General features: G+C 41.0%; 3 protein-coding genes across 5 annotated transcripts; 2 read left to right on the forward strand and 1 right to left on the reverse strand.

Annotated features, from left to right (window-relative positions):
* Window positions 1–767: 767 nt before the first annotated feature.
* Window positions 768–14,094, forward strand: fggy (FGGY carbohydrate kinase domain containing). 2 transcript variants are annotated; one of them, XM_069723263.1, is made up of 16 exons: window positions 768–794; window positions 1,159–1,383; window positions 2,193–2,304; window positions 2,771–2,922; window positions 3,177–3,265; window positions 3,671–3,786; window positions 3,860–3,988; window positions 5,731–5,834; window positions 6,631–6,738; window positions 7,358–7,419; window positions 7,708–7,870; window positions 8,849–8,923; window positions 9,061–9,181; window positions 9,708–9,802; window positions 11,072–11,133; window positions 13,552–14,094. In XM_069723263.1, exons 2-16 carry the CDS (start codon window positions 1,201–1,203, stop codon window positions 13,631–13,633), a joined length of 1,653 nt encoding a protein of 550 aa, XP_069579364.1. In that variant the 5' UTR covers window positions 768–794; window positions 1,159–1,200; the 3' UTR covers window positions 13,634–14,094. The 2 variants fall into 2 exon arrangements, with proteins under 2 accessions (XP_069579364.1, XP_069579365.1); XM_069723264.1 differs by lacking the exon at window positions 768–794 and adding an exon at window positions 808–857.
* Window positions 14,095–14,518: 424 nt separating this feature from the next.
* Window positions 14,519–18,157, reverse strand: LOC138635673 (peroxiredoxin-6-like). 2 transcript variants are annotated; one of them, XM_069723268.1, is made up of 6 exons: window positions 18,077–18,157; window positions 17,391–17,521; window positions 16,489–16,645; window positions 15,784–15,933; window positions 15,528–15,674; window positions 14,519–15,377 (listed from the first exon to the last, which is right to left on the reverse strand). In XM_069723268.1, exons 2-6 carry the CDS (start codon window positions 17,480–17,482, stop codon window positions 15,249–15,251), a joined length of 675 nt encoding a protein of 224 aa, XP_069579369.1. In that variant the 5' UTR covers window positions 17,483–17,521; window positions 18,077–18,157; the 3' UTR covers window positions 14,519–15,248. The 2 variants fall into 2 exon arrangements, with proteins under 2 accessions (XP_069579369.1, XP_069579367.1); XM_069723266.1 differs by lacking the exon at window positions 18,077–18,157 and adding an exon at window positions 17,929–17,972.
* Window positions 18,100–21,542, forward strand: LOC138635672 (polyisoprenoid diphosphate/phosphate phosphohydrolase PLPP6-like). The gene is made up of 2 exons (XM_069723265.1): window positions 18,100–18,469; window positions 20,747–21,542. The coding sequence occupies exons 1-2, from the start codon at window positions 18,100–18,102 to the stop codon at window positions 21,166–21,168; spliced, it is 792 nt and encodes a 263-aa protein (XP_069579366.1). The 3' UTR covers window positions 21,169–21,542.
* The last annotated feature ends 1,328 nt before the right edge of the window (window positions 21,543–22,870 follow it).

Consider the following 22,870-nt stretch of genomic DNA (forward strand, 5'->3'; position numbering starts at 1 on the left):
CATGCTTTTGTTGTACAGCAGTAGGACAGCCCGGGCAGGGTCCATGGAAACCCTCATACCCAACACACACACACACATACACACATACACACATACACCGAGAGACAGATGAGGTTTCAAACACTGTCTGCGCAGTGTTTGTTGAAGACCATCTGTTTCTTCCTGTCCTGCTGCTTAGTTTGTCTCTGTACTCCATCTCTGCTGATCATTCCTGGTCCAAACACACTAATCACAGCTAGTGCCACTTCCTTTAGACAGCTGTTTATCTCTTCCAAGAAAAGAACACAATAGAGTAAGGAGATGTGGATATGGTGGGATGCAGAGTAGAAACTTTGACAAGTCGGTTCTTAGAGTGTTTTTATCAGCAGGTCATTCCTCGCCACTAAAGTCTGTATGGCAAATTGATTAATTGCACATTTACTTGTGAATATACACCATGCACTATATTAGTACAGTAGTATTACTGAGTTGAGAAGTCCATAACGTAGAAAAAATAGCTGTTCGGTGCACAGAGCAGACCACCCATGGCATCTGTAGATAAATAAACATTTGTGGAAATACTTAAAATAATTGTATATGTTTAGAGATTTTTTGTTTTTGTTTTTTTGCATTCCTTTAAACCCTGTATTGTAGAAATATTTACAAGGCCAACAAGGGAAAGATAAAGATACAAAGTCAGCAAAAGTCCTGACTCGCTTCGGCCTTTGTACGGCTCAACAGAAAAACGCGACTGTATCCTTTGTGGCCTCTTTCGCGTTCCGTCCGAACCACCGTCTCCAACTCCGTGCAGGCTGGTAAGAAATTTAAACGATAAAAACGTAATATTTTCTGCGCTGAAGTAAGACTTTGATCACCAGGTATAATCGGGGATGTTAAATTACTTTATGTGCTGATACACTCTTTGTTTGATAATGTCTGTTTGGTGTATTTTTTTTTATTTATTTATTTTTTTTATAATTTTTTTTAAATGTTTTTCTGTGCAGATCAATAGTGTCAATCTTGGCATTTTATCATCCCTGCTGCGCCACTGTTTATCTTCAATAGTGTGTGAAGATATTGAAAATAAATCACGTTTTCATATGCAGCGGAAGTAAGAAATACGTGCATGTGGGTGTTTGTTTGTACCTAAATAACCCGTAACATGTTCGACATTGACAGTGCAGCCCGGTTAATGATCAACCCGGGGCTCCTCGTCTCCTCATGGCTGAGCTCTACTACGTTGGCGTGGACGTGGGCACCGCCGGTGTGAGGGCTGCGCTGGTGACCAGAGAGGGCGGCCTGAAGAGCACCGCGGAGGAGCCCATCAGCATCTGGGAGCCCCGGTCCGACCACTACGTCCAGTCCTCCTCTGAGATCTGGGAGAAATGCTGCACAGTGGTCAAGGTAGGCTGAACTCAAAGCAGTAGGTTTAGCAGTAGGATATATATATATATTCAGATATCTGAACTCAAATACAACAACACAGACGCCAATCAAATGTATTGGTGTTGATTATTATATATTGAATGGGCACAAATCACAAGTGAATGAACTTGCATTGTTTTTTCAATCAACTAAACTGTCACTGTTTTAGGATGCTTTGCTCAAGTTTGTGTCTTTACTGGCAATGGAAGAAAGTGGACCAACCATTTAGTCATTCAGCTGATCATCAAAACCATATTCATTAATAGAACTCAATCACGTCAACTGTTTCTTCATTACCTTTAGTGTCTAATAATTTAAACCTTCAAAACCGGTTTATTCCTTTCAGCTATTTTTGAAACTGTTTATTACTTTTAGTCAGCTATTTATTCATTACTTCTAGCTAAACATTCAACCTTATTAATCTATTTGAGCTAATTATGTCAACTTTTTATTTGTTACTTTTTATCTAACTGTTTATTTGTTACTTGTGGCTAAATTCAATTGTTTACTCATTACCTTTAGCAAATATTTTAGCTTCTTTCCATTATGATTAGCTAACTCTTTCAACCATTTAAAAAAAAAATTAATTAAAGTTATTCCTAATGTTTCCATTAGCTAATGTTTTAGGTTGCATTACTTCTAGTTCATATTTTTTATGGTAATTCAACACTTTTAGTGCAGTGCCTGCCGGTATATTCATACTCCACAGTTTAGTAAGTTAGCTTACAGGACGTGTTAGAGCCCTGAACAAATGTGATTTTTCTAACCATACTTTATATGTGTTCCAGAAAGTTACTCATGGTGTGGAGAAGAGCCATGTTCGGGGGGTTGGCTTTGATGCCACCTGCTCTCTGGTGGTTTTGGACGAGGGCTTCCAGCCTGTGCCAGTCACTGAGGATGGTGAGCGGTTTATTTCAGTACATTTTTAGTCCTCTACGGCCTGACCTGAATACTTTATGCATTTATGCACACATTATTAGTGATGGAGAGTAGAATTATGTTTTTGACATGCTGATGTAAGATGTGAAATATTTTTGTGAAATATGTATGTTTGCATGTTTTGGTTTGGACCCCTCCAGACGTTAAGCTTTGCCTGGTCAAATCGTTCTTGCGCAATTTGATACCTTATTGATCCTTTAAGGTAAAATTCCCTCCTCCACAGTGAGGTGAAAGGTCAGGAGCAGCTACAGAACAGGAGCCTGGAGCTAGCAGTGATTCATGTTTTTTCTAATTAAGTAAGATGGACACAAAAGGCTAGACCCGGGTACTTTGTTTAAAGTACCGATGATATGCTGCTGATATTATGTTGGTATATGTTGTTGTTTTTTCTTCTCTATAATACCAGACCTCCTCTCCTCCTCCCCAGGTGATGCACACAGGAACGTGGTGATGTGGCTGGACCACCGTGCCGCAGAGCAGGCCGCTCGTATAACAAACGCCGGCCACAGGGTCCTCAGCAGAGTGGGTGGGGTCATGTCACAGGAGATGCAACCCCCTAAGCTGCTCTGGCTCAAAGAGGTGAGAGGTGAGCGAGGTCGCCACCCAGCCACTGATCTCTATATGTTTTATTGTTGCTCTTTGCAGCGGCTGGTCAGCGCATACATGATGTTGTTTGGCTCCTTTTTGCTGCTTTACATGCATTTTTGTTTTGAGGCATCTGATGGTCAGATTCCCTGAAAACATGTTATGAAGTGCTTTACAGTCACTAAGTACATGCATGTGCTGTCATTATTTATTGATCAGCGGTTTATTACCACAAATCTCTTTATCAGAATCTAAAGGAAAGCTGTTGGAACAAAGCTGCTCACTTTTTCGATCTACCAGATTTCCTGTCTTGGAAGGCAACCGGCTCTTTAACAAGGTTAGTCACTTTGGATTGTGTTCTCAAGGCTGTGGTTGAACCATTTGTAGTCATTTATTGTATATATTTAATATATAGCAGATGTAGTATGTATAAAATTTGAAGGTAGGTCACCGCTGACAGTGACCTACAAAGTCTTGCTGGTATTAAAAATTTGGTTTTTGATGTTTTGGTGTGTTATCCGGTAGAGAAACTGTCCTTGTATCAGTTTAAAAGAAAGAATGAGGTCCTCTGTAGCTTCAGTAATGTCTTTTATCTTGGACAAAGTGTTTTAGATACTACAGCCTTCACGAGATAGTCTTAACTAATGTGTGCTGTTAAATAGATAATTTAAAAGCATGTTTATTTTCATGAAATATCTACCAGCTGATGTATGCAACAGTACCATCCTGCAATGTTCCACAGGTCTTTATGTACTCTGGTGTGTAAATGGACGTACTGTCCTCCAGAAGGATGGGATGCCAGCTTTTGGACGAGCATTGGACTAGAGGACCTACTGAAAAATAACTTCTCCAAAATAGGCAAGAGAATCCTTAAACCTTCTGACAGTCTGTTACTTTTCCTCTCTTAAACTGCCGTCTTTTTGTCCTCCAGGCAATGTGACGTGCTCTCCAGGAAGTCCGTTGGGAGACGGCCTAACCCAGGAGGCAGCAGCAGATTTGGGTTTGGACCCGGGGACTGCAGTTGGTGCTTCTCTCATTGATGCTCATGCTGGAGGCCTAGGTATCACACACTGAACCACAGTTACTCTCTTGTCATGAGTAACCTGTCATCATCTAGTACATACCATTGCCTATTATGTAAATTTTGCAAGTTCAACATGGAAACTTTTTTAACCAAACTGTCACACTTTCATGCCTCAGAAGATATTAAAAGGACTAAGGAGGCTTAAGGTTGAATGTTGGGGCTGCATTTCATTTACAAAGTTGCCATTTTGGTGGAAAAGTTCATGAATGTAGTGCTAGACACATCAAGGGCTCACCAAACACATTAGGATTCTTCTTCTGGGAAAAAACTCCCACAGGACATGTGGCCATGAAGTTTCAGTATCAAAAAATTCGGTCTTGGAGTTTCCAGGGTTAATTTGCACACTGGTATTACACCAAAGCATGTAATACATCGGCCAGTCCACTACAGGATACCGTGTCAGTGGCACGTTTTGCCTCAGCTAAGCGTGAAAAAGAAGGTGCCTCAGATTTAAGCATCAAAAACTATGTGATTAGGGTCAGGAAAAGATCATGGTTTGTGTTGAAATTAAATTTTTGAAGGTGCTTCCTCAACAATGTCTTCAGTAAATTTTAAGTCAATCTGTCTGTTATAATTGTAAATCTTTTAAGGACAAATGTATGTTTTAGCCTGATGGTGGCGCTAGATGAAGGGCCAGTTATTCACCACAGTTGTATGTGGTTCAGGAATAGCTGCATATAATTGAAATGGAAATTTGGTAAATTTCCTGCATTCGTAAAGCACCAATATCTTATCATGTGAGCTTTACAGTTTGCCTCTCATCCACTCATTCACACATGTTTAGACACAGATGGCCGCTGGGCCAACCGTCAGAAGCTGTTCTGAGGTCAGTGAGACAAATTTAGCGTGAGGATATTTAAAACCCTCAATGCAATGAGCAGCGGAAGACCCGGAGCAGCCACAAGTTGAACCACTTGTTGTTGGGATATCATGTTCTTTACCAAAAAGTAAACAAACTGATAGACCAACTGATGACCCAAGTTTTGTCACTGGCCTTAAATCTGTCCTAGTGTAGCTTTACTACTCGAGAATGAATGAAGAAGGGAATGTCACCAGAGATGTGGGGTGACGTGATAAAAATCCACAGCTAGAATTTAGCAACAGATGATTTTTCATACCTCGAATGTGTCTTAGACTGCTGACCTGCCAGGACACTTCAGGATTTGTTATTTTGGGCCAAAATTTCATAACAAATTCGAAACCTGTCAGTTTGAGAAGTTGCTATATCCGAGTTGGTTTCAGGGGATTAGCAGACCTTTCTCTGGCTCAGAAATCCTAACCATCTGGTTTTGTTCAGCGAGGTAAACTGCTCCTGAACTCTGCCCTCTGACTTGTGCCAGTCACACATTGTTGTATCAGTCAGAGGTTAAAACACTCGGCACTATTAGTTGTTGTCCGTGTCACGGTGATGTACACCCCGGGGCCCTCTGCACGTCCCATAACCTCCCACCTTAAACTCAAACCAGCTTGACAAACATTTTTCCAGCAGTTACTGTCACTGCTGAATCCCACGTGAAGGTTAGAAAAGTACTTCAAAAGGATTTAAAGCTTCTGATCTGCAAATCATTTTAATTTGTCTCTAACAGCAGTTTAGACTCTTTGTTTTTGGTAAAAAAAAAAAAAAAACGTAGTTACGGCAATGATTTTTTTTTCCTGCAGAAAATAACCTTTGATATCAACTAGATATGATCAAAATAAAACATTCCTGCACCCTGCAGGTTTAATCGGTGCAGATGTGAAAGGGTATCACTTGCCCTGTGAGGACCAGCCCATCACCTCACGCATGGTGATGATCTGTGGGACGTCAACGTGTCACATGGCGGTGAGCGATTATCAACTGCATCTCACTGATTTGTGACCTTTTAAAAAAGAAATCATAAAATTTGCAGCATCATTTCCTGCTATGCATTTCAGCGGAACAAACGTAGAGCAAAAACTTATGTGCGATTAACAACATGGAGATGGTGTGAACTCCTTTGTGATTCTTGCACACCCTTCTGGTTAATATCACTACATGACTAATATATGGCCTCGTGAGTGATCCTACAGTCACACCAGCTGTTTCTGAACTGAGACTTAGAAGCTCTGCGGTGACGTCAAACTTGCGTTTCTATACGCAGGTAATCTGTCTATTAAAACATTTAAAAAAAATGGGGTGGCTGTGGCTCAGTTGGTAGAGTGGGTTGCACACTAATCGGAAGCTTGGTGGCTCGATCCCCAGCTCCCCCTGTCCACATGCCTAAGTGTCCTTGAGCAAGACACTGAACCCTAAAATTGTTCCTGATGGTGTACCATCGGTGTGTTGTAAGTCGCTTTGGATAAAAGCGTCAGCTAAATGAAATGTAATGTAATGTAAAAGTAAAATGATAAATCATCTTTCTCAATAATGCTGTGGACCAATCTGATTTTTTTTTTTTTTTAATGTCATTTTTACAGTTTTATATATTTTTAGTGCCGTTTTTAAACTTGTATATACATATAAATGATCTTGTTTGCATAGGCCAACATTTTTTTAAATATCCTGTTAATCTGGCAGTTTCCATTTCCATTAAAAACATATTAAATAGCCTTCTTATCTCTGTAAAATGAATTAAACCTTTCATCCTCATGTGAATCAGATCAGTGAGCAGCCTCTGTTCGTGCCAGGAGTGTGGGGTCCCAGCCTGTCCGCCATGGTGCCCAACATGTGGCTCAACGAGGGAGGACAGAGCGCCACAGGCAGGCTGGTCAGTCCCCGGCAAAGCTTTTTTTTTTTTTTTAACCCGCCTTTATGCTGCATATTAACAGAAGCCTGTGTTAAAGTAGATATATAAACATGGATGTGTACAATTCATGTGTATGTGATCAAGAGGTGATCACCCAGATGGGATCAACACATCTGGCCACATCAATAACAAAGTCTGAAACCAATTCATCTCCTCTGCTGGAAATATACTGAATGGCTTTTATGTTGCCAAATATAAAGTTGCACATTAATGAGGAACATTACATAAAAGAAATGTCAAACGACACAAGGATTACTTTTTGTAAAAAAATGTTTTAATTGTTTAATTAAATGTATGGTTTTCTTTTTTCATCAGCTTAAAAATAGCTTAATAATGTGTTTTTCAAACATTTATGTATTAAAAATAGGCAATATGTTCTGTTTTCTTGCTTCCCGAATACAGTGATTTAATGCTTTTTTAGAATGAACACTTTTGATTTTTTTTATCTGTTTCTTTGACAAAATAAGCTGAATTTATCAAAGTAATACATTATTTATCAGCAGTCGCAGGCTCATATCATCACTTGTGTCCCGTGTGGTCCCGCTCAGTTAAAATATATTTCCTCTCTGTCCTCCCTCAGATTGATCACGTGGTGAAGGGCCACGCCGCATACACGCAGCTCCAGGAACAGGCGCAGCACAGGTCAGCTGATACATTTAATGCTGCACTTCCCAAAAATGGTTTAGCACAGCTGTCGTTCTCATCAGCCGGCTGGATCAGCGGGCGTGTAATACTGTTAAGTAAGCTTTAGTAAGATTAGAAGCTCAGTGATGTTGCGTAGTCTGTACAACTCCACCATTCTGGAGGAGAGCGTGTTATTTAATTTGCTTAGGATTACATAAGATAATTCAGAATTCAAATTGTCTTCTGTGAACAAGGTCTATATCATTTCTGTTAGTGTCTGTACAACATTATTCATTTTCCCTCCAGAATTCCCTTTACAGGTGAGAACATCTACAGCTACCTGAACAGCCACCTGAGTTCGATGCCTGACTCGCACTCCGCTGTTGACCTGCTGGGATCTGGTCTTCATGTGTGGCCGGACTTCCACGGCAACAGGTCGCCCCTGGCTGACCCCACTCTGAAGGGCATGGTGCGAGTTTACGACTCACAGAATTATCATTCCAAACATTAAGTTGATTTAATTTTTACCTCTAACCTTCAGAGGCAGCGGTTTGCTAAAGTATTACAATTAAGTTATAGCTTGCCATTTTTGTAAACAAAGAATAATAGCAAAGCAAATGTCATGTATTCCCCTAAAGCTGCTTGTTTACTATATTAGGACTTTATTTTATTCAGTGTCTTGTGAAATAAGGCTGTTTACTTTTGGTCAAGCGTTGGATCAAAAGATTCATACTAATTTCATGTCTGTGTTAATTACAGAGCTAGAGATTGAAAACAATTAGCCTGGAGAGAGCCAGGCTAAATGTTCACCCTTGGCTCCACTCACAAATCTAAGCTTGACTTCGATACAGGTATAAAAAAATGTGTTTAGGTAACAAAAGTTCATAATACAGTAAGTGAGCAGCTAACTGAAACAGTTAGCACAACAAACCACCACAGTCGGGCCCGGGGTCAAATCTCTACATGCCACAGACAGTTTATAGTCCTTTGTAAGCTCACACAGAAGCTAGTTTTACCCAAGGGCACTGGACATCTCTTAGTTTCTTAGTGACATTTCTCCTCTCATCCAAATGGCTTCTTCAGTTCGGCTGTTCAGTTCTTCAGAAGGCAAAGAAGTCCAGTTAGATAAAACTGAGATTGGACCCTGAGCTGGATGACTGAGGTCTTCGCAGACACATAAGCAAAGAAACTATTATTTTTATGAATTTAAAAAAAAATGCATCACTGTTGAAGAGTGAAACAGTTGAGTCACTGACTAATTTCTGTGTTCAGTATCCTATCTGCACGTCCAGGAAGCAGAGTGCTGGCAATTTTAGTTTTGACTAAATCACTGTTGATTTGTGATGGTACTGAACACTCAATGACAGCTTTGCTTTCACCAACCATTAGTTGGCGCTTACTCACCCCTTAGACCTTTTTGTATGATAGACTCTTTACTGTTTTGCAGGTGGTTGGACTGTCTCTCTCCCAAACCTTGGACGACTTGGCCCTGCTCTATTTGGCCACCATTCAAGCCCTTGCTGTAAGTCATGTGTTTTATGTTTCAGATGACTTCCTCTGCCTCTAACTGATACCTCAGTACCTTTAAGTACAAAGGAAGGTTGGATTTGTTTTCTTGTAACCGTATTCCTCTTCTCTCTTCTTCTTCTCCGGTGTCAGCTCGGTACGCTTCATATTCTGGAGGCCATGAGAAAAGCAGGACATGACATCAGGGCCCTCTTCCTGTGTGGAGGGTTGAGCAAAAACACCTTGTTTGTGCAGATTCACGCCAATGCTACAGGTATAAATACCAATACCTGATGATGAAGTTTGTTACACACTGTATATATTAATGTAGCAAATCTTTGCTTTCTACAAAGATTTCCACTAATAGAAGAATTTTAGCAACACATACCCACTATGAAAAAAGTCAAGTCGATTGGATTTATATATACTACGACAAATCACAAACTGTCTTTAAGGGGCTTCACAATCTGTGCACCATATGACATCCTCTATACTTAAATGTTTTATTTGGACAAGGAAAAAAAAAATCCCCTTAAACAGGGAAAAACAATAAAACAAACCTCAGGAAGAGCAACAGAGGAGGGATCTCTCTTCTAGGATGGACAGACGTGCAACAGATGTGCACACAGAAAAGACCAACATATTGAATTTAGAGTTAACGACAACCTGGAAGACGTTGTGCAACATTCAATCAGATTAGACCTCCACCCTGGAGACTTGGTCGAGGAACAAGGCACAAACTTTCCTGAGTCTCCCATGGCAGCTTTGGCCCATTCCATGTTTTCATGTTTCATTTTCAGGATTGCCTGTAGTGCTGCCGGACCAGATGGAGGCTGTGTTAGTCGGAGCAGCCATCCTGGGTGCATGTGCATCACATGACTACAGCAATATACAGGTAGAGTGGCACACAACTCAAAGGGTAACAGAGGCTTAGGCAGAAACGTTTTTTGAGATTTCATACAATTGTTTGCTTTTTCAGGGTTAAAACTGCCCCTAATTACAATTTAAAAAGTATTGTTACGTGCATAACTCATAACTTGTGTTGTTTGCTAGCCGGGTTGTGCATTAATGAGCATTTAAAGTATTCAAATGTCAAACATTAGCCGCCGCTGGTGATTCAAAGTAGTGAAAATGTCCCAGAATCTCTACGCAAGGGTTAAGGCCGAAAACCAATATTGGATGGCCGTGATCTTCTGGCGCTCAAGCAGCACTGCATTAAAAACAGACACAATTTTGTAGTGGAAATCACTGCATTGGCTCAGAAACATTTCTGAAAACATGGTTGTTATTTAAATTTTTCACAGCATTGTTTTATTTGAACTGTTATAGTTCCCAACTGTCTACTATTACTGTCTAAATGAAAACTTCAGACCCTCAAGTTTGTTCTACTATAAGCCACTATAATGTGATGACATTATCAAGGTTATTTTCTCAGCTTTCCTATCAGATTAATCTACTTTTTTTCACTGGCTGTATATTACTCATAAATAAACTGAATGTAATGTGCAAAGGAGGTGGAGTGCCCCTTTAAGAATTATTTTAGAAAATCCAGATGAGCTTGACATTTCAGTGTTTATTAGCAATTTATTCAGGGATGTGATCGTTTTATCTTGTGGGCTTAAAAGTGACTAAAGCTCAAGGTGTACATAACACAGGACAGATCATGACTCAATGCCTCCATCTGCTGGGGGGGATCGAAATATAAAGTCTGAAACACACGGCTTTGCTGTTTTTTGTCACAAAGAAGAGCCCGATTTGTCTGCCGTGCGTCGAAGATATAAAGTGTGGATTAATCTTTCGCTGGGTCAAGCTGTCATCTTTTGGAGTCTCAGCACCCAAACTCATAGTAGCCTATAAGCCAGATATACTAAAAATAAGACGTTATTGTTTGGACTAGGCTGCACCTGTCAACCCATTTTCGGCCATAAATACAGCAGGCAGTTGTTGTGTCTGATCCTCTGAGCTGCACGCAGTCAACTGCCTGGATTTTGTAGGTTTAGTCAACCGAGAGGCCCGGCACTGCATTAATCATAAACTCTTGCCACACCGAAACTGCTGCAGTTGGCTTGTGTTCGTACTATAAGTAGGTCAAGGCTGATCTGAAATCTGAATGTGCATGACATGTTTTATTGAGAGGCATTTGTCTTTGTAATTTATGTTTCAGGAGGCAATGGAGAAAATGGCTAAAGTGGGAAAAGTTGTTCAGCCTGACCGTGAACTCCAGAGGTGAGACAGAGATGTTGTGTGGGATAGTAACAGAAATGGGTCAAAAATCTATGATGTTCAGGGAAATACGAATGCATTATCTCAACAGTTTTATGGCAAAGGAAATCACTTCTTTCACTACTCACTCTTTATTCATTCTGTGCTATCTAATCTTATGTAGCTATATGCATATCACATGCGTTTTAATAATAATAATAATAATAGTTGGTCACCTTACATCACTTTAAAACAGACAATAAGCAACAGAGCATTGCTCAATAAAAATCTGTGTTGTAGTACACAATAAAATGTACTTTATACAAAATATACTGAGTAAACTAGTTTAAAAGCTGAATTTTAAGAGCAGATTTGAATTCTATAGTGAAGTCCAGTATGTGGAAGTGAGTTTGAAAGTTTGGGTGCATCATAGGAAGAAGGCCCTGGCACCCATTGTACTGAAGTCGACAGCTGGTAATGCCAGTAATGCAGATGATGAAGACAGCAGGAAGCAGGAGGGAGAGTAAGTAAGTTTGAAGGAAGTCTATGAGATAGGTAAAAGAAAGATTATGAGGAGCTTTAAATGTTATTAGTCAAATTTAAAAGTTAATCCGTTGCGACACAGAGCCGGTGTAGTTGAATCAGCAGGCGTCTGACATGTTCTGTGGACGTTAAACGTGCAATAATCCGAGCTGCAGACCTGTGGATGAGTTGAAGTCTGAATACGTTTGTCGGGAATGCCTGCCAGGATTTTATTACAGTAGTCAATATGTGATGTCAAAATATCATTGACCATGGCTTCCATGGATTAAGCAGAGTGTAGTCTGTAGTGATTGGAGGGTGGAAAAAGGCATTCAGGGACTATACTGATGGTACAGTCCAAGATAACACAACAGTTTTAAATCTATATGTAGACGGGAGTGGTGGTTTCCGCAATAGGGAGTGAACAGAAATTAGTTCTTGGAGTGTAGATTTAGGTTAAAGAATTTGGGTAGTTGTTTATCATCTACAGTATGTCTGTATAATATGGAGGCAAGCAGTGGGGGTCCTGGAGGGGAGAGTGATGTTGGGCTTAGTGGACACATAAAGCTCTGCATCATCAGAGAGAGGAGGTAAATGATGAACAGGAGTGGTCCCAACGATGAACTCTGTGGAACCCCATGGTGGATGGTTGAGCTTTCTGACTAGTCATTTTAAATGCAAAGTAGGCAGCAAACCACTGATACACAATGCTTCAGACTCCAGTGGTAGACAGATGATCTATGACTAGTTGCTGGGACACAGTGTAGTATTAAAGTCAGTCTTTAATAATGAGGTCAAGGAGTATGAATCAGCTGGTCGTGGATTGATTTGAACTGAGACTGTTTCTGTGCAGTGTTTGAGGTGAAAACCAGATTTGCGTTGTGGAAAGTGATAATTGTTATCAAGATAGACCTGGACCTCAGATGCAACTACCCGTTCAAGAATTTTTTTTTATAGATGCATGGTAAATAAGAAATAGGCTGCTAGTTGTTTAGGTCACCAGTGGTCAGAGAGCAGTTGATAATAGAGGTTATCAGAGAGGTGATAGAAGGCAGGCATGATTTAATTATGCTTGTTGGGACTGGACCCAGGTGACATGTGGAGGTAATGGACTGAGTAAGAAGTTTCTCATGGGAAGACTGACGTCACAGTGGAAGGGGAGTGTCATGACACACTTACTGATGGTAAATCAGCCTGCATGATGTGAGTTGAGGCCAGATGCTCATGAATTGTTCTAACTTTGGTGCTGAAACGCTCGTAAAAGCAGCACAATGTTAATTAGAAAGGTTACTGTTCATATTGGTTTCAGATGGTTTAAGTAACTTTTTCACTATGAAGGCACGAGTATTCCCTTTGCCTGTACTAATGATATTTGCATTGAAAGAAGGTTTTGTATATGATTAAAATATATGTGTTTATGAACAGCAAGTCTAGCGTTGGTGTAGAGACTCTTCTAATGCCAGCTAAAACATGAAGTTGTCATGGTTCAGGTGTGTATCAGGGAGCAGTATGGATAAATGAGAAATTCAGTGTTTTCAGCAGGGCTAGAGTATCAAGTGCAGACAAACAGATAAACTACCAATACTGTAATCCACTTGATTGTGTTTAATGTAGTAAACTTATGAGATCCTCTGGTCTAACATGTCTGATTTGATTTTTAATGGGAAATAAATAGTAATGCTTTTAAATGTGCACTGATATAAAAAGACCGATTGAGTGAAATGTATTTTTCTGTTCAATGTTTTACAATACTCAATTCATTTAAGGTAAAAGCAACACTTAGCACAATAAACTGGTATCCTTTAAGTCAAGGCCAAGTTGTGCAAAAGTCCCACTTGTTTTCTTACCATGAAACCTGAAACATACTGGATGCATCAAATGTGTGTGACTGTTTCCTGCATTTCATTCCCCTTTTTTCAGCTTCTATGAGAGAAAGTACAAAGTGTTCCTGCGACTGTTCTCCCACCAGAGGGAGTACCAGGCCCTCATGAACCAGAGATGACAGTGTTGGTGGGAGGAGGCTGAGCTGGAACGGGCTCTCTGTGATGACAAATTCACACACTGGAAACCAGAACGAATGACTTAACCTGGCTGCTTTTCTTCACATGAACAATATTCTACATTTTTTAATTTTGTATTATTATTTTCTGAATAACCTAAAGGAAAAACATCTTTCTGAGGTTGGGAATCTGTCAGGGGTTTTAGCTGCTTCTGAATATGATTCCCAGGAGAGTCTACATCAGATATACAGGATTTTATATTTGGAAGATGATTATGAATAAGGCCTCTATGCAGACATCCTGTTGGCTGTCTGTCTTTTAGATTCGCCCGAACTGAGTAGGAGCAAATGCAGTGACATACATCAATAGTTGTTAACTGCCAACTACTTCCGAAGTCAAATAACATCATACACTGTATTCAAATGCATTACTAATAAATATTTCAAATTCAAACAAATTCAAATTTTAGGCTCTTGCCTTTCTGTTACTGTAACCCACTGTGTCGGTATATGTAATATAATATGCTGCGACATTCATTTTTAATCTGCTTGTCCTCTGTTCTCTCTTCGCTGTATTCTGTCCTTCTATTTCCTGTTTGTGACCCCTCTGCTGTCCTTACATTTCTCCTGCCTGCCGCTCACAGAGGAGCCTGTTGCCAGCATTCCCAAGATCAAAGTTGATAAGCTCTTCGGTGATGCGGTCGACTCTTATGATGGGAGAGGGAACACCAAATCCTACACAGCTGATTTAACACTTCAAACAGAACTAATTTATGATAGAGAGAGCAGGAGGAGGAGGAGGAGGAGGAGAAAGAGGAGAAGGGGCAGGGAGAGTGCTGCCGACCAAAAACAGATCCAGGACTGTGGGGTCCGGAAGTCGAGACTAAGCAGGTTCAAATGTTAGTTTATTATTCACTTAAAAAAAATTTTTAGTCTCTAATTCAGTGGAGTACAAGTATAAGAAATCCATAAATCATTCAGAGAAATTGGTTGATATGTCCTGGAAAAACTTGTACAGTCAGTAATCACAATCAGTTACTTTATAGTGGACAACTGTATAAAATTATGTAAACATTATTTACTAGCTGCTGTAGCTGTGTTTAATGAAGCAACAGTTTTATTTGCTCCCACTGCACCGGGCTTTTGTTCTAACAGCCCCATAAACCTCCTACTCTTGTACTGCAAAAGAGGAAATGAGGAAACAATAGATAATATAATGCAACATATTTAAACCCAGACAGTATCATTACTAGGAAGTAGAAGCATGCTACTGCACCACTGCAGATAATTAACCTTTTGATATCCTTTTAAACCACTTTCCCATCGTCTTCCTGGAAAAGTAGGCTGAATATTGCAGCTTTTATTGTTGGAGCTGCTTTGTATTACTGTAAAAATGTCTAAATTATAATAATCATATATGGCACTGGTGTTCATTCCATCTAATTTGTCTGGTGCTGATTCACAGCTGAGATGTCTGCCAGCTGCATTTATCTACCTGGAAGGGAGGAAAACAAGCAGCACTGAGGGAGCTGAACACTTGGACTGAGAGTCGCCGGGTTAAGGTACAGCACATGTGACAGAGGTGAGCGTTGAATATCAGCATGCTGTCTGCCTGCGCTCATGGCTGGGGTGTGTAGCGCAGGTACTTTTTGCCAGAGGGCAGGTCTTTGGTGTAGATGCCAGCTGGGAACAAAGAGGCGGCCTCTTCTTCTGACATAGCGGGAGGGACCATCACACAGTCCCCAGGCTGGTGGAAAACACACACAAACACACACAGAGGACGGAAAATTTGGCTATTCGACATGGCAGCAGGTCAATGTTTTGTTTGTGTTATCTGTGCAGTCAGCTGCTGGAATAATTGGTGCCAGCTGCGGTCACTTTGAAATGTGCCACATACCTTCCAGTCGGCAGGTGTGGCCACTCGTTTGCCTGCTGTGAGCTGGAGTGAGTCCACCACTCGCAAGATCTCGTCAAAATTGCGTCCAGTGGTGGCTGGGTAAAGCAGCGACAGTTTCAACTTTTTGTCGGGACCAATAATAAACACCTGCACACAAATGGAGATACAAATGGCAACTGAGAGAGAGCTATAATCTATGACATAAATTCTTAATATTAAATAGGCAAGTTAGATTATGTGTGCTTGGGACTCTCACACAGCGGGCAGTGAGTGGCATGCCATCTTTGTCCTTCTCATCTGGGTCCAGCATGCCCAAGGCGACTGCCAGCTCCCGTTTGCTGTCCACTATGATGGGAAAGGGCAGTGTGCTGCAGGCGGACTCCTCGCCGTTGTACGACAGGATGTCCTTGTCAGATAGAAGAAGAGATTATGCAATCCAATCCACGAGCCCTCAGTTTGCTATTCAAACCAAGATGGATGTACTGTACATACTACTGTGGTGATTGAAAGTTTGTGTAAAAATGTCTGTATTTCTGCGTAAATGGGACATAAAATGTCATTGGATCTATTACTAAATATATTTATATCTATCCTCATGCTGGGAAAGCTAAAGCGATACTTATGTCAGGAACAATGAAACTGAAACCTAAAAAAAAAAAAAGATTTTTTTTTTTTGTAGTAAGTTTTAATATTTACTCAAACGATTTAGTTTGGACACCAAACAGCTTAAACAGCTCAAACAGGAAACTCCATTCATCCCGGTTTGTCATGCACCGTTGTTTTTACCAGCTTGATTTGTCTTACAAAGTTGTCTGATTTAGGGTAAATACAAATCCAGGAGTAATGTAATATTTGACTATCTCATCTCAGCATGTTGTTGTTTTTTTTTTTTATCACATACTTCACACGCTGATGTGTTGACCAAAAAAAAAAAAAACCTGTGATGTTGTAGTGAGAGCACCTTGGTCCAGCCGTGGTGATCCTCCACGCAGTCGATGGACAGGGCGATCATTTTGACATTGCGTTTACTAAACTCGCTGCTCAGTTTGGCAGCTCGGCCCAGCTCGGTGGTGCACACGGGGGTGTAGTCTCTGGGGTGGGAGAACAGGATTCCCCATCTGGAATAAAAAGAAAGACTCAACGTGAGCCTGTGTCAGGTCTGTCATGGAGAGATGCTCTACAAGAGATAACACAGGTTTCATTCTGACTCAGAAATAGGCCACAGTTGTTGACACTGTGTGTTGCTGCTTGTTGTTGGATTGCATAATTGGATGCATTACATTACATTACATTTCATTTAGCTGATGCTTTTATCCAAAGCGACTTACAATAAGTGCATTTCAACCATGAGGGTACAAAACCCAGAACAATAAGAATCGAGAAAATACAATTTCTTCAAGAAAGCCAAACTACAACGTGCTATCAGTAAGTGCCATTTTAAGCTCTACTAAAGTTCTGCTATTCAAGGTGAAGTCGGAAGAGGTGTGTTTTTAGTTTGCAGTGGAAGATATTTAGTATGACCCCAAACTGACGGGATGTGGCCTGTGAGTCTCTCAAATGAGACTCACAAGGGGAACATTTTTCATGAGGTCAGCATTGTCATTGTGTGCACTAATGTGGTTAAAAAAATAAATAATCGAGTTTGACCTCTAATTTGTTCATTTTACTGATGTTTTTAAAATGAAGATATTTTTAATATTAAGTATTTTGATATTAAGGTTTAGATGCTGTTGCTCAAAAGCAGAAGTAAAAAGGTAACAGGAACTGTACACACGCTTCCAAACTACCTCCCTCCTCTTTTGTCTTTATGTGAAGTGAATGAGATTCGGCATCCAAAAATAAATCGATATTAAGTCTACTTACGAATCACCGAGAAACTCGTGTAGTTTGATTTGTCCAGAGGTGCTGTCTGCCTCGAAATCGGGAAACACATCTCCGAGCAGCAGTCCCGGCATCCTGTCACCGCGGAAGTGGACGTCTGTTCAGCGGCACCTCTGGTGAAGGAGAGCGTAGAGCACAGAGGAGGCGGAAACGCGCATCTAAATAACCCACAAAAGCGTTCACTTTCAAATACAGAAGGTTGTCCAATTGAGGTCACAAAATGTGGTGCGTTCAGGTTGCGCTGCGAGTATTTGGCGCAGTTGTCACAAGCTATCCAAATGGCCTTTTACGCACGGTTTTGTCTCCCAACAAGAATTTTGACATTTTGTTTGGAAGTAGCACGGTCATTTATTTTTAAGTAATTAAGTCATGCAGTCATTAATAAAATGAGTTGAGGCAAACAAGTTCAACATCATAGACAAGTACGTCATGTTTACAATAAGTAATACTACTTAATTAATGTCGTCTCCTTCCAGAGTTTCCTAATTTTAGCAGAAAGCAGAGTATTGAGACTCATTACCAGTTTAAGAGGCATAATTTTGAGTCACGTGACAGCAGTCCAGTTCTAAACTTAACATTTTAACCCCTGTACAGTCTCCCGTTTGCGGGATGGTTTGCGTCTGAGCGCAGCAGGGTTCAGGTGGTCGAGAAAGAAGGGTGGATATTACTGAGGACACGCCGTCAAGCGAAAATGTCTTCACCGACGTCCAGACGGAATAGTTGCCGTGGAAGCCGCGCATCATCTGAGTGCCATGTCCGCCGCCGGGGCTCCAGCTGTTCTTACTTTTCGTCCTCGGGAACGCAAACGGAAGACTTTTCCGTCAGCCTGAGCCAGCCGATATTCACCATAACGCTCCGGTTTTTGCTGGCGATAGACCTGTGGCTGTCCAAGAGGCTCGGAGTGTGCGCCTGGGAGGAGTCTCCTTGGGGCAGCATACGGCCCTTGGTGCGGCTGGTGGAGTTCTCCGGGCATGCCATCCCGTGGCTCATCAGCACGGTGTACTCCCTGCTCCGTGGAGAGAGCGTGGCAGAGAAGGAGATCATGCTGAATTTGGCCCTGGGTGAGTGAATGTTTTCAATTTGCGTTATCAGGTGTGACTCCAGTTGGTTGTCGGGTTTTATTTTCTTATTCACTCTAGCCAGCGATTCCGTTTTCTGATTTCCATCCGAACAATTTTTTTGTTATCACATGTATCAATTTGTTAAACTTTTACAGAGCCATGCACGTGCATTCCAGTTTTTACCCTCCAGTTTTGGGCATTAAACATTACTGAGCACAGCAGTCTGATGTGAAATTAGAATTACAGGCTACAACGCTTCCAATCTGATATAATTTAAGTGTCCGTTGTTCACACACCTTTATGTTTGTCACCACAAAGCCAATGCGTTATTACGCACTCGTGTGCCAATGCAGACTTTGGCAGTCATAGGGGGCTCTGTTGGGGTCTAGTTAAAGCGGAATAGTGTTAATGGCTATTGAAATAGCAGAACATAAAGCCGAAGCCGCGTCAGTGCACCCAAGTGTCAAATAATAATGCAGTGGCAACAGGAGGGAGGTGTTTGCGCGCTGCTTGACTGAGATGTAGCAACAGGGCAGAAATGGAAAGTTTTCTCTTTTGAGCTGCTGCTGATAGACGTTGACCAACACGACATTATTTGTTTGCATGTGTAGGTTGTATTTGTTGACTGGCAGCTTTGAGATCAAGGGCTGTGCTGTATTGTGCCGTGGTCAAATACCAGAGCTATTCTTGGCACATGTGTTTTGTAAATACTGGGGATAGTATGACTCTGCTTAATCCTGTTGACCAATCAGAAGCTAATCAGGTCAAGGTGTTTCATTAAAGTTATTTAATGAGAGAACTTTATTCTAGGACAACAAACTGAGTGGGGCATTGGTTTTATTTCATTACAAATTATTTTACAGGTCTCAAGAGTTCAACTGCAACATATGTAAAGCCTGTCATTAGTGGTGGATACCACTTTCCAATAAGACACCCTTTAAAATGTTAATAATGGTGCTATACGTGGTCAATATTTATTTGCTAATGCAAAACATATAAACCATTAGCTGTCAGCTGCATTTTCTAGCACAGAACTTCCTTTATTCATTTAGCTCTTTAATCCGTCAGTGAGATGGATTGTTGTTTAAAACAATTATATCAATGACTTGGATGTAATGGTACACTTTGAAAAAGTCATGGACATTAACATTTATCACCAGATAGAAATGACAAACACCAAACAAAAAGGTTTTAATACAAGCATCTGCTTATAATTGGCCTGTACCTGATGAACGATTGATAAGAGCTTTATTGACCTTTAAAGATTGAGTGTAGAGGATGTAGAGGGGTCTATCGGCAGAAATGGAATATGGTGATCCCCTGAAACTGAGAACTGTTGTGTTTTCGATAGCTTCATATCTACATACGGAGCAGCTCCTCTTCCATGAAGCCCGCCATGTTGATCCACCATGTTTCTACTTTAGCCCAGAAGGTAGAAACCAAACACCAAGAGAGGGACTTTTGTGTTTTTTGTGAGTTTCGCAGCCACCATAGATCATTTTACATGCTTGTAAGGGGAGGGTGAGGCAGTTCAGGCGTTTGAAATCTGCTACCTCACCATGAGATGCAGCTAAATCAACAAATCATCAAGCCCATGATCTACATTTGTTTCTTTCTCAAATACGACCCACAGGAGTGTTTCCTAAATTAGCGCCCCTGGTTAGGTGTAAGCACCTAAGACTAACCTCTTAGTTAGGGATGTCAGGGAAAGAAATGAGGACTTGAACTGTGATGAAGTTTTGCAACATCTTTCGTCAAGACAACAGTAAACGCTGTTTTAAATGACTATCCCAAGTTGTGATTGGAAACAGGAGGTAAACAGCGTTCTCCTTCAGCCAAGCCTGCTTTTGTATCAAACCACCCCCCTAATCCAAACTCATTATATATTGTTGTCATCTGAACTGTCACTTCTCCGGGACACCAGATTGTCAATATCTATACGACCACTTAAGGTCGCCTAACTTTAAAACGTAAGCGCACGTCGTATTAAGCTTGACCCTTGACGTAGTTTTTTGAAGGACGACACTCACCACTAAATCCTCCGCACTGCTCCTTTATTGAAAGTATTAGTTACTACTTTCACACCCTTTACATGAGTGTCTATTTAATAAAAAGTGATAAAGAGTTGTAGAAAATCAGATGCTTTGAAAACTTCTCAATTAATGACTAGACCCTGAATCTAGTGCAATCAGTGTGACAGCTACTTTTCTAATAGAATACTTCAGCCTGTAAAGCAACGTGATACTAATGTTATATTTCTCTTTTTCCATCTTCCAGCTCTGATTCTGGATGTGCTGCTGGTCAGAGTTGTGAATACTCTGGTCAGACGTCGAAGGCCAGCCCAGAACCGCTCCGACATCCTCTCCGCCTTCTTCGTAGAGCGCTATTCCTTTCCCTCGGGCCATGCTTCGAGGGCGGCCATGTGCGCCCGCTTCTTCCTCGCCCAGCTGGTGGACACAGCCTCCATGCGGGTGCTGGTGGTGGGCTGGGCCGTCCTGGTGAGCCTGTCCCGCCTGCTGCTCGCCAGACACTATGTGGCAGATGTGGGCTTTGGTCTGGCTATGGGCTACTGCCATTATAGCCTGGTGGAGCGGTTGTGGGTGACTTGGGACTGCCTGCAGGACCTCCTGCTCATAGGACTGAGTGAGAGACTCAACCGGGCTTACAGTGGAATCTGGATGGTAGACTGGAAATATTAGGTCAGGTGCAGGTGTGTGTGTGTGTGTGTCAGCCTATGTGTGGGGAAATTGTGTAGCATGAGTGTGTGTGTGTGTGATTCAGAAATTCCCTGATAATATAAAAAGTGGACTTTATCTATTATTGGATTATTTCATTATCCTCATGTTTATCTCAGTTTTATGTGTATATGTTTTTGTTTTTTTTAAAGGATGAAGTGAAAACCTTGTAAGCATTGGGTTGGGATGTTACTTCCTTTAAGATGCTCATGCAGCGTGTTTGCACAATGGTATTGATGATGCATGGACTTAATGTCACAAGACTGAAACCAAAGCTGTATTTAATTTTCTCTTTTTTTTCTTTTTTTAATTAAAAAGCCAATTAAAGCTGAGTGTCACTTACAGATGTAGTTTTGGGTCTTACTAATTGAGTTCCTGTCTGAGCGTGAAACCATAGTGTCTAAAGGTGAGACTGGTTAAGTGAGAATATCTTGAGATTTTTCAGGTGGTTTCACTCTGAGCTCTCACAGTACCACACAGTGGGCCCATATTTGTGCGAACACTGTCGGGGTCACGTCAGCTCACACTTACCCAAGTTTCCATCAGCTGCTGTTGAGCCTCTTGACTGTCATTATACTGTAATACATCCCATCTCATCTTTCAGTGTCGATAAACTGTGCTGCCACCGCCTCCTTTTCAACATACCAATGCAACTTTCAAATCAAACTACATGCAAACATATGAGTGAATGTGGAGTTAATATGTTAAAGAGGCCAGGAGAGCAGATAAGACTTGGTTGTGCTGGTACAAAACCGGAGCACAATAAACTGTAGTCAAAAGAGCTGGAGGTGGTGAATAAAAACAGATGCAGCTAGTTGTCTCCAGGGGGCAGTGCATAATAATAAAATGGTTGCAAGAGACAGCATGGGGCTAGTTGAAGATGTTCCTACAGTATGGGGTGTAGAGTTGGGACCTGGACGATGGATGTGGCTAAAGGCTTCAGGTGCATCTGCATCAGTTCTTAAATCCATCCATCCGTCATAATGTGATTGAGGTGACATGTAGGTGTGTATGTGTGAGTGGTCTTCAATCAGAGTTCCTCATTAATCCAGCAACTAATAAGAAATAGAAGAAATACAAACTCCACAAAGTGTTCAGCTTGCAGTTTACATAGATTTAACAACCTGAGCCTCCTCATTTTCGATGGTAAGCATATACTTGGTCATGTCAGGATCCAATCAGCTCTTGTGAGTGGGTGTCCAGTTTGTCTACTATAGTTCACTCCGTATGAAAGTGATAGATATGTTTGGGATACAATTTCTCTTTCTGGCGGTGTGTCAGTCAGCATAGACCTCATCCACATTGAGTCTAAGTCTACAGTCTTTAGTAAAGTACAAGAAACTTTTGAAGCGTTCTGACAGTTCTATTAATGTTCTAACTGATCAGAAACAGATATTTATCAAAGGATCTCTAACACCACTACAAACTGTAATAACTCGAAGAAGAATCAACAAGGCAACTAACTTTCAGGAAGGGATGTTTTGCAGCTCCTGAAAAATATATCTCAAGAATATTTTCTGTGCAACAACAGCTAGCTATTTCAGTAGGGCTTACTCGTAGAACGTTTAAAAAATTATATCTTAGAAGGCCACCGAGTCATATATATATATATATATGTGTGTGTGGTGATAGAGGTTTTGTGCCTAGTGCATTGTATATTAAATCT

This window comes from Brachyistius frenatus, unplaced genomic scaffold, assembly GCF_029030835.1.
Source record: "Brachyistius frenatus isolate BFR_SWC_R1_liver_20210118 unplaced genomic scaffold, ASM2903083v1 Contig_322, whole genome shotgun sequence".
Taxonomy (NCBI): Eukaryota; Metazoa; Chordata; class Actinopteri; family Embiotocidae; genus Brachyistius; species Brachyistius frenatus.